At 51.0% G+C, this 13,188-nt stretch overlaps 1 protein-coding gene across 7 annotated transcripts in view; it reads right to left on the bottom strand.

Moving 5' to 3' along the window:
* The window catches only part of GARNL3 (GTPase activating Rap/RanGAP domain like 3), a 161,284-nt gene that overhangs the window by 75,506 nt on the left and 72,590 nt on the right, over positions 1-13,188 (bottom strand). For all 7 annotated transcript variants that reach the window (XM_051854945.2, XM_051854951.2, XM_051854988.2 and 4 more), the window contains one exon: positions 11,271-11,345. In XM_051854945.2, the coding sequence (XP_051710905.2) occupies positions 11,271-11,345 (75 nt within the window). The remainder of the gene's footprint in view (positions 1-11,270; positions 11,346-13,188) is intronic.

Here is a 13,188-nt window from a genome sequence, read left to right as displayed (position 1 = left end):
GGTGTTTTTACCAGTTTTTCTTCAAATCTTAAACACTAATATTGCTACATACGTGTAAGTTTTTATTTAGAAATAATTTTAAATTTATGAGCACATAAAAGCTGCAAAAGACGCTGGCACTGTGCTGCAATGAGTTAAGCCACCGTCTGCAACGCTGACATCTCATAAGGGCACAGTTCGAGTCCCGGCTGCTCCACTTCCGGTCCAGCTCCCTGCTAATGCAGGGCAAAGGCAGCAGAAGATGGCCCAAGTGCTTGGGCCCCTGCACCCACGTGGGAGACCCAGAGAAGGCTCCTGGCTCCTGGCTTTGGATCGGCCCAGCTCCAGCTGTTGCAGCCAACTGGGGAGTGAACCAGAGAATGGAAGATATCTCTCTCTCTCTCTCTCTCTCTCCCTCCCTCCCTCTCTCTAACTCTGCCTTTCAAATAAATAAATAAAAAATTTTAACAAGTCTACAGTTAACTGAAGAAAAGCTGCAATAAGAACAGTGCAGGGGGCTGGTGCTGTGGTACAGTAGGCTAAGCCTCCACCCGCGATGCTGGCATCCTATAGGGGCGCCGGTTCAAGTTCCGGCTGCTCTTCTTCTGATCTAGCTCCCTGCTAATGGCCCGGGAAAGCAGACGAGGATAGCCCAAGTGCTTGGGCCCCTGTACCTGCATGGGAGACCCAGGAGAAGCTCCTGGCTCCTGGTCATATCAGCCCAGCTCTGGCTGTTGTGGCCACTTGGGGAGTGAACCAGCAGATGGAAGACCTCTGTCTGTCTCTCCCTCTCTCTGTAACTCTGTATCCCAAATAAATAATGAATCTTAAGGAACTAGAACAGCGCAGGGAGCATCTGTATATCCTTTACCAGATTCACCTGCTATTACTGTTTTACCCCCTGGCTTATTTGCTTGTTCATTCCCTTCCTACACACATGCACACACACACACACACAGAGAATCTTTCTGAGCCATTTAATACTCAGATGCATAAATAATAAGCCTTCCTCCCTAAATACTTTAACATGTATCCCCCAAGAATATGAACGTTTTATTGCATGAGCACAATGCCCACACAGTTTTATCAATTTTTAACGACTTTGCGTAGACCATTTCCATGGGATCCCAGAGTTGTCAGCTGACTCCGCAGTGCTGTTGGAAGAGTCTCCCTCTTCAGAACAGACTGCGTGGCCCGTGTCTGCACAGCCCCTTCACCTGGGACATGTCACAGATTCCTTGTCTTTCATGGCACAGACACTTCTGAGGGTGCAGCACCCCCCCTTCTGCACTTGGGGTTTCTGACATCTCCCCGTGATTAGATTCAGAGTGGCCCGCTTGGTCAGGAGGTCGGCACGGGGACGGCTTGTCCTCAGCTTATTCGAGATCCCCACCTGCTCCACTAGGGATGGTGACTTTTATCACGTGTCCCAGGTGTTGCCTCTGAGCTGGGACTCCAGAGGAGCAAATACCAGGATTTTGTCCCTTACAGGATTTCTGCGTGATCCGTTATCAACAGTCATTCATTTGATAACCATGAGCCCCCAGCAGTACTCCTGGTCCAGGACACCAGGCAGTTCTGGCTTGACCCTGAGGTCCATCAGCCAGTCTCAGGCACCAGCTGGCCACACATGGGCAGAGTCCACCCAGGAAGCTGGACTTTGCATCAGACTCCATGGTTGTTGCTGCTATAGTTCCAAGGCACTGGGTCTTAGAAAGCTTCCACAGAGCCTGCAGGGGAAGCTCTTATGTTACCAGCACATGGAAGTCCCTGGCCTCCAAGACTTGCAAAGCACAGACAGGCGGGCAGAGCCAGACCCTTGCTCAGTGCTTCTCAAATTTGTTGAAACACACAGTCCTGGACCCATGGCAGAGCTCCTCCCCAGGACCTCCGGCGGTGGGATCTCGAATCTGTACTTTCTTTAAAGATGTATTTATTTATTTGAAAGTCAGAGTTCCAGAGAGAGGAAGAGGGGGAGAGAGGGAAAGACGGGAGAGAGAGAGAGAGAATATGAAAGAGAAAGAGAGATGGAGAAAGAGAGACCTTCCATCTCCTGGTTCACTCCCCAGGTGGCCAGAATGGCCAGCACTATCCAGGCTGAAGCCAGGAGTCAGGAGCTTCATCCAAGTCTCCCATGTGGGTGCAGGGCCTACACACTTGGGCCATCCTCTGCTGCTTTTCCCAGGCCACCAGCAGGAGCTGGACTGGAAGTGGAGCAGCCATGACAAGAATCTGTGCCCAGGTGAGATGCCGGTGTCACAGGCGGCAGCTTTACACGCTATGCCGCAACGGACTCCCAGACTCTGCATTTTAACAAGCATCCAGCTGCTTCTGAGGGCCACTGGACTTCCAGAACCAGTGCTCTTGACCAAGGTATTAACAGAATCGGGAGCAGAAGAAGGGATCAGCAATGTGGATGGGCACAAATGTCTTTTTCTCTCTGGCTAAAGTTCAGTATTTCATTCCACGATGAATACACGTGAAAAACCACAGTAAAACAAGTAGTCCTGGTAACCATGCCACACCCCCATACATACAAAGAAGAAAAAGAAGAGAAAGATCACAGACATTTTCAAAACTTGTCCAGTGACTGGCGACATCTCCAGATAGTTCATGTTCTCCACTCAGAATTATATGGAGCTGTGAGACTCGCTACTGGGCTGGTTATTTAATGTATTAAATTAAGCATATATATATTACTACATTATGAATTAGGCTTAGAAGTCATTTTGATAACTCTATTTTTTTTTTAAAAAACAGGCAGAGTAAGACAGTGAGAGAGAGAGACAGAGAGAAAAGTCTTCCTTCCATTGGTTCACCCCCCAAATGGCTGCTACGGCCGGCGCGCTGCGCTGATTCGAAGCCAGGAGCCAAGAGCTTCCTTCCGGTCTCCCATGCAGGTGCAGGGCCCAAGCACTTGGGCCATCCTCCACTGCCTTCCCGGGCCACAGCAGAGAGCTGGACTGGAAGAGGGGCAACCGGGACAGAATCCGGCGCCCCAACCGGGACTAGAACCCGGTGTGCCGGCACCGCAAGGCGGAGGATTAGCCTAGTGAGCCGCGGCGCTGGCCTGGGTTGGTCTTTTGTCACACACAGCCCTCCTTTCTGTTGGGTCACATCCTGGGACACCGCAGATGCACACGTTCAGCTTTCGTAGACACGGACAGTTTCCTGAAGAGGCTGCCTACTAGCAACACAGATGAGAATTCTAGCTGGCCCACAACCTCTGACAAAACTCAGCATTTCAGTCCTTTTTATTTCACTGTTCTGGAGTGAGTATATCGGTACCTAATCATGCTTTAATTTGCAATAAAGCCTGGCTGCTTTAAGTATGACCTGCTTTACAAAGGACTTCAGAGCCATTTAAACAGCAACTGCATCTATGACAATTTAGGGTGATAATGAAACGGGGACATGTTGCGCATTTGACATCAACAGGAAAACTAGGAGGATATATTCTGATGGGTCCGTTTCCCAGATAACTGAAGTTTATCATTGCAAGCACCCACACTTATTTCACGCCCTTTTAAATCAACATTGGCCAGAAGGTATGCTGGGGGTGGGTGATGGACTTGAACTGTCCACGTGCTGCGGACATGCACGCTGCCCTTGTCCACACGTGTGGTGAGTGCTGAGACGGAGAACTCCTGAAGCATTTGTGCATCAAATTCCAAAGCCCACTAAAGCTTCCGGCTGCCTCCATTGCTTTTTAAAAACTTATTTATTTATTCATTTGTTGTGGGGGCAGACAGAGACAGAGAAAGGGACAGAGAGTTTCCATTTGCTGGTCCACTCCCCAAATACCTACAATGGCTGGAACTGGGCAGGGTGGAAGCTGGGAAGTGGGACTCTAATCCCAGCCTGGAACTCAGTCCAGGTATCTATCACATGTGGGTGGCAGGAAGGTGAAATCAGGAGTTGGAGCCAGGTATTGAACCCGGGTTCTCCAACATGGGATGCGGGCATCTTAACCGCTAGGCTACACCTAGCTTGTAGGTGGCCTGCTCCTACTTCATTTGTACCTGTAGGCTATGAAGGAGGAAGGCTGAGTCAGGCTGGGGTATTCTGAGGAGAATTTTAGCTAGGAATGCACGTATAACATCCTGATTTTACTTGAATGTTCTCAAATATTTGACAAGAGGGAAGCCACGCAATGCGGACGCTCAGACTACAGACGAGCGCACAGGTTTAGGTGCTGCCCCTGGCTTCACTGAGTGTCTCAGAGTGAGTTCAGTAAGGAGGGATGTGTTTAATTGATTTCACGTTGGTTTCCAGGTTACACTGCTGAGATAAAGCAGGCAGCAGGAAAGATAGATTAAACAAATAAACCACAAAGCTTTGGATTACAAATGTAAACACAAATATAAGCTGGTTGTAAAAAAGTGAAGCCACTCAAAAAAATTAAAGTATCTTTCTCTCCCATCGTCCATGCCCCAGTCCGCTTCTTCCCCCTGTAATAGTCATGCTACTGGATCCATTTGGCTAGTGTCAGATCTTTTATATGCGTCAGCAAAGATGTGCTTACTTTATACATATACACACATACCACACATTAACATACATATAGATTCTCTCTCTGTTTATATATGCATGTGTATACACACACATAATGTTTTCATAAATGGGATAGTCATGTTGGTATTACATTGACACTTGTTTTTTTCCGCTAAAGAAAACACCTTGTGACTACTTTGGGTCAGTACCTATAGATTCACTTTGTTCTTAACGACTACATAGATTCTTTTTTGAAAAGTTAAACACTTCTTTGAGTGCAGATGTTGTAGAGTAGCATGCAGTGCCCAGCGGAGAACCTCCAACTTCTTCCCTCATTTCCCTCTCTAAGCAGAAGGGATTTCTATTAAGTTCTCTGTCTCTGCAAATTTTCCTGCATACTAACAAACAGGGACGACATTACACAAATCCTTGTGGCACTTGCTTTTGTGTCTCACACTGGCCCTGAAATATTTCTCTGTGGTGGTACATACACCTCTGCCTCATCCGTTCTAGAAGTTACTACACATTTCACATTTTGATGTACCCTAGAGGAGTAATATCATTCCTCACTCTTAGAAACTGAGGCTGTTTCTTGTTTCGCCTTTTTTCCCCCCTATTTTTACTCATGCTATGATGTACGTCCTAGTAATAGAACTGCTGGCCAAATGCTACACACATTTTTAATTACCGCTAATTGCTCTCCCAAAAGATTATTCTATCTTACACACCCCCCAGCAATGTATGAGAGAATTCTCCCCATGCTGAAGTAGACAGATTTGCAAAATCTGGAAGCTTGTCCCCTCTGTGCCACCACCTACTAATTGATACATGCAAGTGAATTGGAAGGGAGAGCCTTGGGGATCCACCTGGGGGTTACACTTATTCTAATTAATAATCTGGATGAGCACACAGATGGCAAGACAACCACATCTGAAGCTTAATATAAAGCCGCTCAGTGGGTTAGCTAAGGGGACAGGTGACAGAATCAAGATGTCACCAACAACTCTTGACAACGAGCAATTATGGGACACACTAATGAGATCAAAGTTACCGTGCACAATGCACAATGCACAACGCTACACTTAGGTACAAAACACAAATCGCTCAAGCACAGGACGGGGACGGCCAGGCGCTGCACAGCAGGCTTCGTCAGCCTTTTCGTCCATCAGGAAACTGAGGCTCGGAGACTCTGAGCGGGAGCTGCTGGGGCTGTCTGATTCTAAAATGTTCTCTGCGACACCTTCCTGCTGCCTCACAGCTGGACGCCTACACACATGGAAACGTCTAGAGTGGTGGGAGGTGGCATACTGTGGGCTCATCGTCAGCGTCAGGATTCACAGAAAGAGGTGGAGGGTCTACAGTAAGGAAGAGGAAGGGCCTGCCCTGACCTGCCCTGCAGCTGTGTGCAGCCACCAGAGCCACGTGTTCTACTGGAGACCTCTGTGTATCCAGGGGACAGCACTGAGGGCGGAGATGGTGGAACCGAGTCCTTGACTCGGGAGGAAACCGATGATGTCTTCAAGAGCCTGAAGGCCTGTCATGCTGAAGAGTGCTGAGCCTTGGCCCACAGGCTATGGAGGACGGAAGTAGCAACTCCAAATGGAATACAGAGGCAGCCTACTGTTCAATAAGAAGTTTCTAGCAATGAGGCGAAGGAATGAACTGCCTGAGAGATCTGGTATGAGGGGAAATATTTACTTGATCTTTGTCCCTGGTTCTTGGCGTACAGTGCCCCAAACCCTAGGGGTATCCTGGGTGACAACGGTGATAGGAATGTCTTTGTTCTGAGGTGGTGACTCTTGGGAGAACCCCTAGGTAGCTTCAGGATGAGGGTGGGCTCCCAAAAAGATGAAGCCTTGGGTAGAATCTTCTGGAGTTTTCAGCCCTACCCTCAACCTCAAGAGAAAGGGGAGGGGCTGGAGACTGAGTCAATTCTCAATGGCCAGCGATGTAATTAATCATGCCTACCTGGTGAAATCTCCGGAAACCCCTAAACCAGAAGGCTCTCCCAGGTTGGTGAGCAGGTTGAGTTGTGGGGAAGTTGAAGCTGGCATGTCCCGAGAAGGTTTGGAAGCTCCGTGCCATCCCAACCCCATGCCTTGCCCTATGCATCTCTTCCATTTGGCCGTTCCTGAGTTGTGTCCTTTAGAGTAAACCATTAACAGTAAGTAAACCATTTCTCTGAGTTCTGCGAGTCATTTTAGCAAGTTGGGGGACCTCAGGAAGAGGGCTGTGGGAATCTGATTTTGTACCCAGTCAGACAGGAATCTGGCTCCTTCTGAAGTGAGGACAGTCTTGTGGGACCAAGTCCTTAAACCTCGGCAGTGTGCCGCTAACTCCAGATAGTTGGTGTTGAAACCAAGTGGAACTACAGGACAATCAGTTGGGTCAGAACTGGTTGGTGTCAGCAAGGAAGAAAACTGATCAAAAAGTAGCAAGTTTCCCACGACCAGAGAGATGTTTGGGCAGGGAGAGATCCACTGACCCTGGGTAAAGTTGCTGAGTGGGTCTATGTGTTGGACAGAGAATGGCCTAACGAACCCTGGGCCGGCAAGGCAGGCTCCATGCTAACAGAGCTGACTGGTAACCTGTGTACCAGCCCATGACCAAGTGTACGGGAATGGAGAGAAGGCATTAGCAAGTTCTATAGCCAAGTGATCTCACTGCGTCATTGGAATACACACTCAGCGGTTCATCTCGTTCAAGAGTCCAGTCCCAACTGGGGGTTACCGAATTCCCTGCTGAGTGGCCTAAGGTGGTGCTGTACACTAGTCAGGCAGGGTGGGTCACAGGGAGTTCTTCAACAGGCTGGAAATCTAGGCAGGGCCTTCACCACAGATAGGCCGAGGAGCACTGCTTGGAGGCTTGGCCTTCCTGCCACATCCCTGGGAAAGCCTTGTCTGACCACCTTATCTGAAGGTGGCCTCTTCCGGTTACACTCCGCACGATGGTACGCTGTTTCTCTACAGTACTCGCCCACACGTGCAACCTTCCCATGTATTTGGGTTACGACTGACCACTCTCCCTTCCAGTTCCTAAGCCCACAAGGGCAGGGACCTCAGCGCTCTCATTCACCCCTGTACCCAGTGGCACCGAGCAATGACCCTATGAGTGCACACTGAATGAATGGTTCCTCACATTACATGAAAGACACTCCTGATACAACTTATGCTTTTTTTTTGTAGCAATGATGCACTATAGTATTCAGACTCATTCTTCCTCTGAAAAGCACTCTAAGTACCAGGAAAATATTAAAATCATCTCCTTAGAAGTTTTGGAGCACTTAGCAGAGAGTAAGGACTTCACAACCCAAACTGAGAGGCAGAGACCCCAAAGAGGTAAGTGCAACCCAGAAGCCACCCCACCCCCCTTGTTTTTGGCTTGAGGGTATTTGTCAACCCTAGCAAAAACTGAACGAGGGTTGTGCTGACCTCATGGGGCCAGGGGGCAAAGAATCCAATCCCTAGCCCCAGTGAAGGAGGCCAGCAGGAGACTACCCCATGGTATGCTGGGATCCCAAAGGGCCACCTGCTCAAGGAAGAGTGAACTGAAGAAAACACCTCCACCACCAAGACGGCAGGGAAGGCTCTGTGTGGCCGCGGAGCCGCCTGGGGAGGGTCTCTGCGGGGCGGTGCCCACAGGTCAGCGCCAGCCTGTATTCCCTGGGTTAGTGTAAAAGGCTTCAAGTTGGGAATTCACTTTACAGGGGTCTCGTGTTAGCAAACATAAAGCCTTCCTTCCAAAGGGCAACTCATCTTAGGCCTCATATTGTTCCTAAAAACTAATTTCCAAGAACAACAGACAGCACACCATCAGGCAGCAAAAGACAGGAAGAAACACATTACACCACAAGCAGACGCCAGGAGGAAAGAAATCAAACAGAAAACCTCATACATTAGGAATATCAGTCACAGAGGAACTATAATAAAGGTTTAAGAAGACAAAAAGCAAAGTTTGGAAGAGTAAACTGTGAGAAGTGACTGTGCAACCTTGGATTAAGGCAATGGTGTTTTCAGTCATGAAGGCACAAGCAACAACAACAACAACAAATACAGACCAACCGGCCATCCTCAAATTTAAAAATTTCAGTGCCTCAAAGGACACAGTCAAGAGAGTGAAAAGACAATCCAAGGAACAGGAGAAAACTTTTGCAAATTAAATATACGATGAGACTAAATAAAGAACGTTTATAATTCAACAATAAAAAGACAACCAAATCATGAAACTGCTATGCAATTTGTTCATGGTTTGAACAGTCGTAGGCCACTAGACTGAGTTAAGGACGGTAACTCATCCAGAGGAAGCCTCTGTTCTCCCCCTCTCGGCATCAGGTGCTCGCATGACCCTTTACTGGGTTGAGCGGTAACACTGGCCAGAAGCTTGAAACTGAAGACCACCGACATCAGACACAGCCGGGGGGCTCCAGCCGAGCACTCCTTCTCAGCAGCTCTGTGGAACCCAAATCTATAAAAATATTTGGCCCGTGACATCCTATTTCCTGGGAGAAATCTGAAACAGGACGGTGTTTTGAACACAGCAGACCATGGCAATCTGTGCAGCCAATGATTCCACCAAATGGCTCCCAACATGGCAAGTGAAGAGCTTGGGGCCACACGGCTGGGTGCTGCAGAGCCAGGGTGGAACCCCAGCCGTCTGACTCCAGAGCCGGAGCACAGGACACTTGAGGACCTGCCCCAGTGTTCGGCAGGACAAGGTGACAGCCAGGGGACCTCTGCTTGATGACTGCAGTGTCTGCTGCGTCTGGTTCCACAGGCAGGCTCTGTTTGCACCTTTCCTGTGTGTGTTTCCTCCAGGTGTGCGTGTGTGTTTCCTCCAGGGGTGTGTGTGTGTGTGTGTGTTTCCTCCAGGTGTGTGTGTGTGTGTGTGTGTTTCCTCCAGGTGTGTGTGTGTGTGTTTCCTCCAGGTAGGGTGTGTGTATGTAGGTTCTCCAGGTGTGTGTGTGTTTCCTCCAGGTGTGTGTGTGTGTATGTGTTTGTGTGTACTTCCCCCAGGTGCTGGCCCTGGGAGGGGCCAGAGCTGTGTTTCTGTAGGGTGAGGTGTGTGTGTGTGTGTGTGTGCTTTCTCCAGGTGTATGCGTGTGTGTGTATGTGTGTGTGTACTTCCTCCAGGCATTGGCCCTGTGAGGGACCAGAGCTGTGTTTCTGTAGGGTGAGGGGTGTGTGTGTGTGTGTGTTTCCTCCAGGTGTGTGTGTGTGTGTTTCCTCCAGGTGTGTGTGTGTGTGCTTTCTCCAGGTGTGTGTGTGTGTATGTGTGTGTGTATTTCCTCCAGGCACTGGCCCTGGGAGGGGCCAGAGCTGTGTTTCTGTAGGGTGAGGGGTGTGTGTGTGTGTGTGTGTGTGTACTTCCCCCAGGCGCTGGCCCTGGGAGGGGCCAGAGCTGTGTTTCTGTAGGGTGAGATGTGTGTGTGTGTTTCCTCCAGGTGTGTGTGTGTGTATGTGTGTGTGTGTACTTCCTCCAGGCGCTGGCCCTGGGAGGGGCCAGAGCTGTGTTTCTGAAGGGTGAGGACAGCCCGGTGCTGCTTGTTTACTTCAGACTGGGCTCAAGTTCTGCTGCAGGAGGTCGTCAGGCACAGCTGTCTCTGGGGCTCTGGTACTTGGCTTCTCAAAGCAGCTTGACAGGGAAACACAAATCCTGGGCTCCTGCTCCTGGCCTGGCTCCTGGGCCACAGGTGGGGCCTGGTGTGGTGATGACTGCCTCATTTCAGGAGCTGGGCCACTCAGGGAGGGCTGGTTCCACGCTGCAGGAGCCAGCTTCCCTGGGTGTTCCTTCTGCCTGGGCCAGCTGCCATGGTTCTGGAAGAGTGGGCACGCGTTCAGGGCCCAGCCCAAGACGGGACACAGCAACGTGAGGGCATCGTGTCTGGGTGAGTGGGTGCTGAGCTAAGGCCTAAGGTGAAGGTGAGCAATGAGCTCCCAAATGCTGGGGCCTCCCAGTGCCACCCAGGGCCCTGTCCCAAGAACCTGCCCTAGGCGGCGGTCCGGGGGCAGCGCCGGCGATATGCAGTGATGACAACAGCAACAGCCAGAACCGTTAGCGCTCACACCTGCTGATGCTACAGGCCGCTCACTCCCGGCCAGGCACCGCACCAAGAGCTTTACCAGCTCGGCTCACGGGATCCTGCCAGTGACCCAGCACAGTTTCTACTGTTCAGTGGGTGAGAGGGAGGTGCAGACAGCTGGGGGTGCTCGGGCACGGGGCAAGCTACCTTCCCAAAGAGCAGCACGGGAAGGAAACCTGGGGAGCTCATGGTGTACCCTGAGCTTTTGGGGGCAGACCCCAAGAGACAGGGAAGACAGTGACAGTTCTAAAGAGGACAGAGGATGGAAAAGCAAGGTGAGCCCCTGCGGCCTGCAGCAAGGAAGACTTGGAGGGCCCAGAGAGAGGGCGGGGGGCCAGGAGGTGTAGACAGCGAGGGCCTCTTCCCTGTGTTTTCTCTGGAGGAAGGTGGCATTTTTCAGTCGCAGTAACTTTCTTGCCTCGCCCTCCTGGGCCTGGTGCTGCTCGTAGGGGGGCCATTCACAAAGGACACTGAGGTTCTCTCTGCTCCATCGCTGGCAGAACAGCTTGGGGTCCACCTCGAGAGGGTGTGTGTCCCCCTGTACAGCATCCTCCGGGCCACAGTCACGGCCTTTCCCCTTTCCCGCCGGCTTCCAGCACAGTGCCGGGAGGCTCCGTTCACCCCCTCCAGAGCGCCGCTGGGGCACGAGGCTCCCCGACTGCTCACGGCTGCGTCACACGTGCTCACACTCTCACAGGCACAGGGCAGGTGTCCTTACCTCATCTGAGGAGCCGTTCTCCACCCGGAATCTCCCGGCCCTCTGGATGGCTCCATCGGCGTCACTGGAAATGAGCTGGAAGAAGAAAGCATTCAGTGAGGCAGCAGGGCCACCAGGAGCCACGCTCCCTCTGCCTGGATGCAGCCATCCACAAGGAAGCGACCAAACATCTGACAACATGAGCTAGAGGGCCCAGCCTACAAGCTAACAAGCCTTTTATCTATTTACTTATTTTTTAAAAGTTTATTTATTCACTGGTTCAGTCCCCAAATGCCCACAACATCTGCAACTGGGCCAGGCCAAAGCCAGAAGCCAGGAACTCCATCCTGGTCTCCCATGTGGGTGGCAGGGACCCAAGCACTTGGGCCACCATCCACCGCCTTCCCAGGTGCGTTAGCAGGAAGCTGGATTGGAAGCTGAGGCAGCATGGCGAGCGGCTTAACAACGTGGGCCCCGCTAACAGGCCGTTTAGAGCTCAGGCCCCCGAGCTGGGCTCCATAGTCTATGGGTGCCCGAGAGGAAGGAGCACCTAATCTTTAAGAGTGGAAACGGGAGCATCAGATCTAAACTGAACACATTCTCATACTAGAAATCACGAAAGCAATGCTTTCCAGAAAGGGGATCTTCATATTGCATCGCATGCGGGCAGGCGGCGGCTCACAGATGGCAGTGCTGAGAGCCAAGTCCCCAGTCCAGCTGCCTTCACGGGATGGCCCAAAGAACAATCAGTGGCTGGCATGAACTCAAGGCTCTCCCGACATCAGAGAAAGCCTGCGTGCTTCATCTGGTTTTAAATAGTTTCCCAAAGGCCAATTAGTCCTTGCAAGGGGAGCTCTGGCAATGCGAGGCTTGCAAACAGACGGCCTTCCAGGGCTCGTGCTAGGAGGAGAGACGTGGAAAGGAAACCGGGGCTTGGCACCACCGGTCCTGAAGTTCCCGACTCAACTTCTACCGCCTTCTCCCCTTCTCGATTTCTTGGTAGCAACTTGGGAAAATGACATCTTTCTTTCTTAACGTTTGAATCCACCCACAATTTGTAGATCTGCCAACGGTTTCCACATCCTGGATTCACTAAAGCACCTTGCCCCGGGGCCGCTTCTCACGGCTCTAGCTTAAGGCTCACAGTGAGACAGAGACACAAGTTCTCAGGGAAGGTTGTTATCTCAGACTGTCGCTGGTGTGTAAGAGATACGCGGGTGTGGAAATACATGGACGGGTTTCAGGAAAATAACGTCCACAGATTTTCCCAAGGAAAATCATTTTTAAAAGATTCGTGATTTTTTTTCCCCATGGCAAGTGTGATAGCAGTATCTGGGATTTATGGGGTGCTTCTGTGTGCCGTGTACTCCTCTGCCTCTAACAGGCAGTGTCTCGTTGAATTCTCATAAGAACAACACAAGGCGGGCACTGTTAGCTTCCTCACGTATGAAGGAGCAAACCGCAGCGGGGAAACGTGAAGTCAGCAGCCAAGGTCACGTGAATGGCTAGCGTGGGGGAGGACCGTGATGATGCGGGCCAAAGCAACCCGACTCCAGACGTCCATCACCCCCTCTAGCCACCACCCTACCCGACCGTCCTCTGGGGAATGTTGGCAATAAGGTCCAGTTTTCACACCTAACCTTTAACCTGAAAAATGCTTTCTCAAAAGACTTGCGTCTGTGTTTAGCTACTGATGACGTAAGAGCACCCCAATGCCCGTAATCCAAGGATGGCCCACAGAGGCTGTGCAGTACACAATTTCCCTTTGTCCACAGAGGGCCCTGGCCTTCGCCCTCGGCTCCTGGGAGGGGATCTCCACGCCCTGGGGGATGCCCTGTGTGAGCACCTGTTTACTTAGGACCTGGGAACCCTGCTGCACAATACACATGATTTATGGTGGGGGCTTCGGGTCACCTGGAGTCAGCTCTAGCTCTGGAGG

Source organism: Oryctolagus cuniculus, chromosome 1, assembly GCF_964237555.1.
Source record: "Oryctolagus cuniculus chromosome 1, mOryCun1.1, whole genome shotgun sequence".
Classification (NCBI taxonomy): Eukaryota; Metazoa; Chordata; class Mammalia; order Lagomorpha; family Leporidae; genus Oryctolagus; species Oryctolagus cuniculus.
Note: the sequence above shows the minus strand (reverse complement) of the source record. Positions and strands in the feature narration are given on the sequence as shown.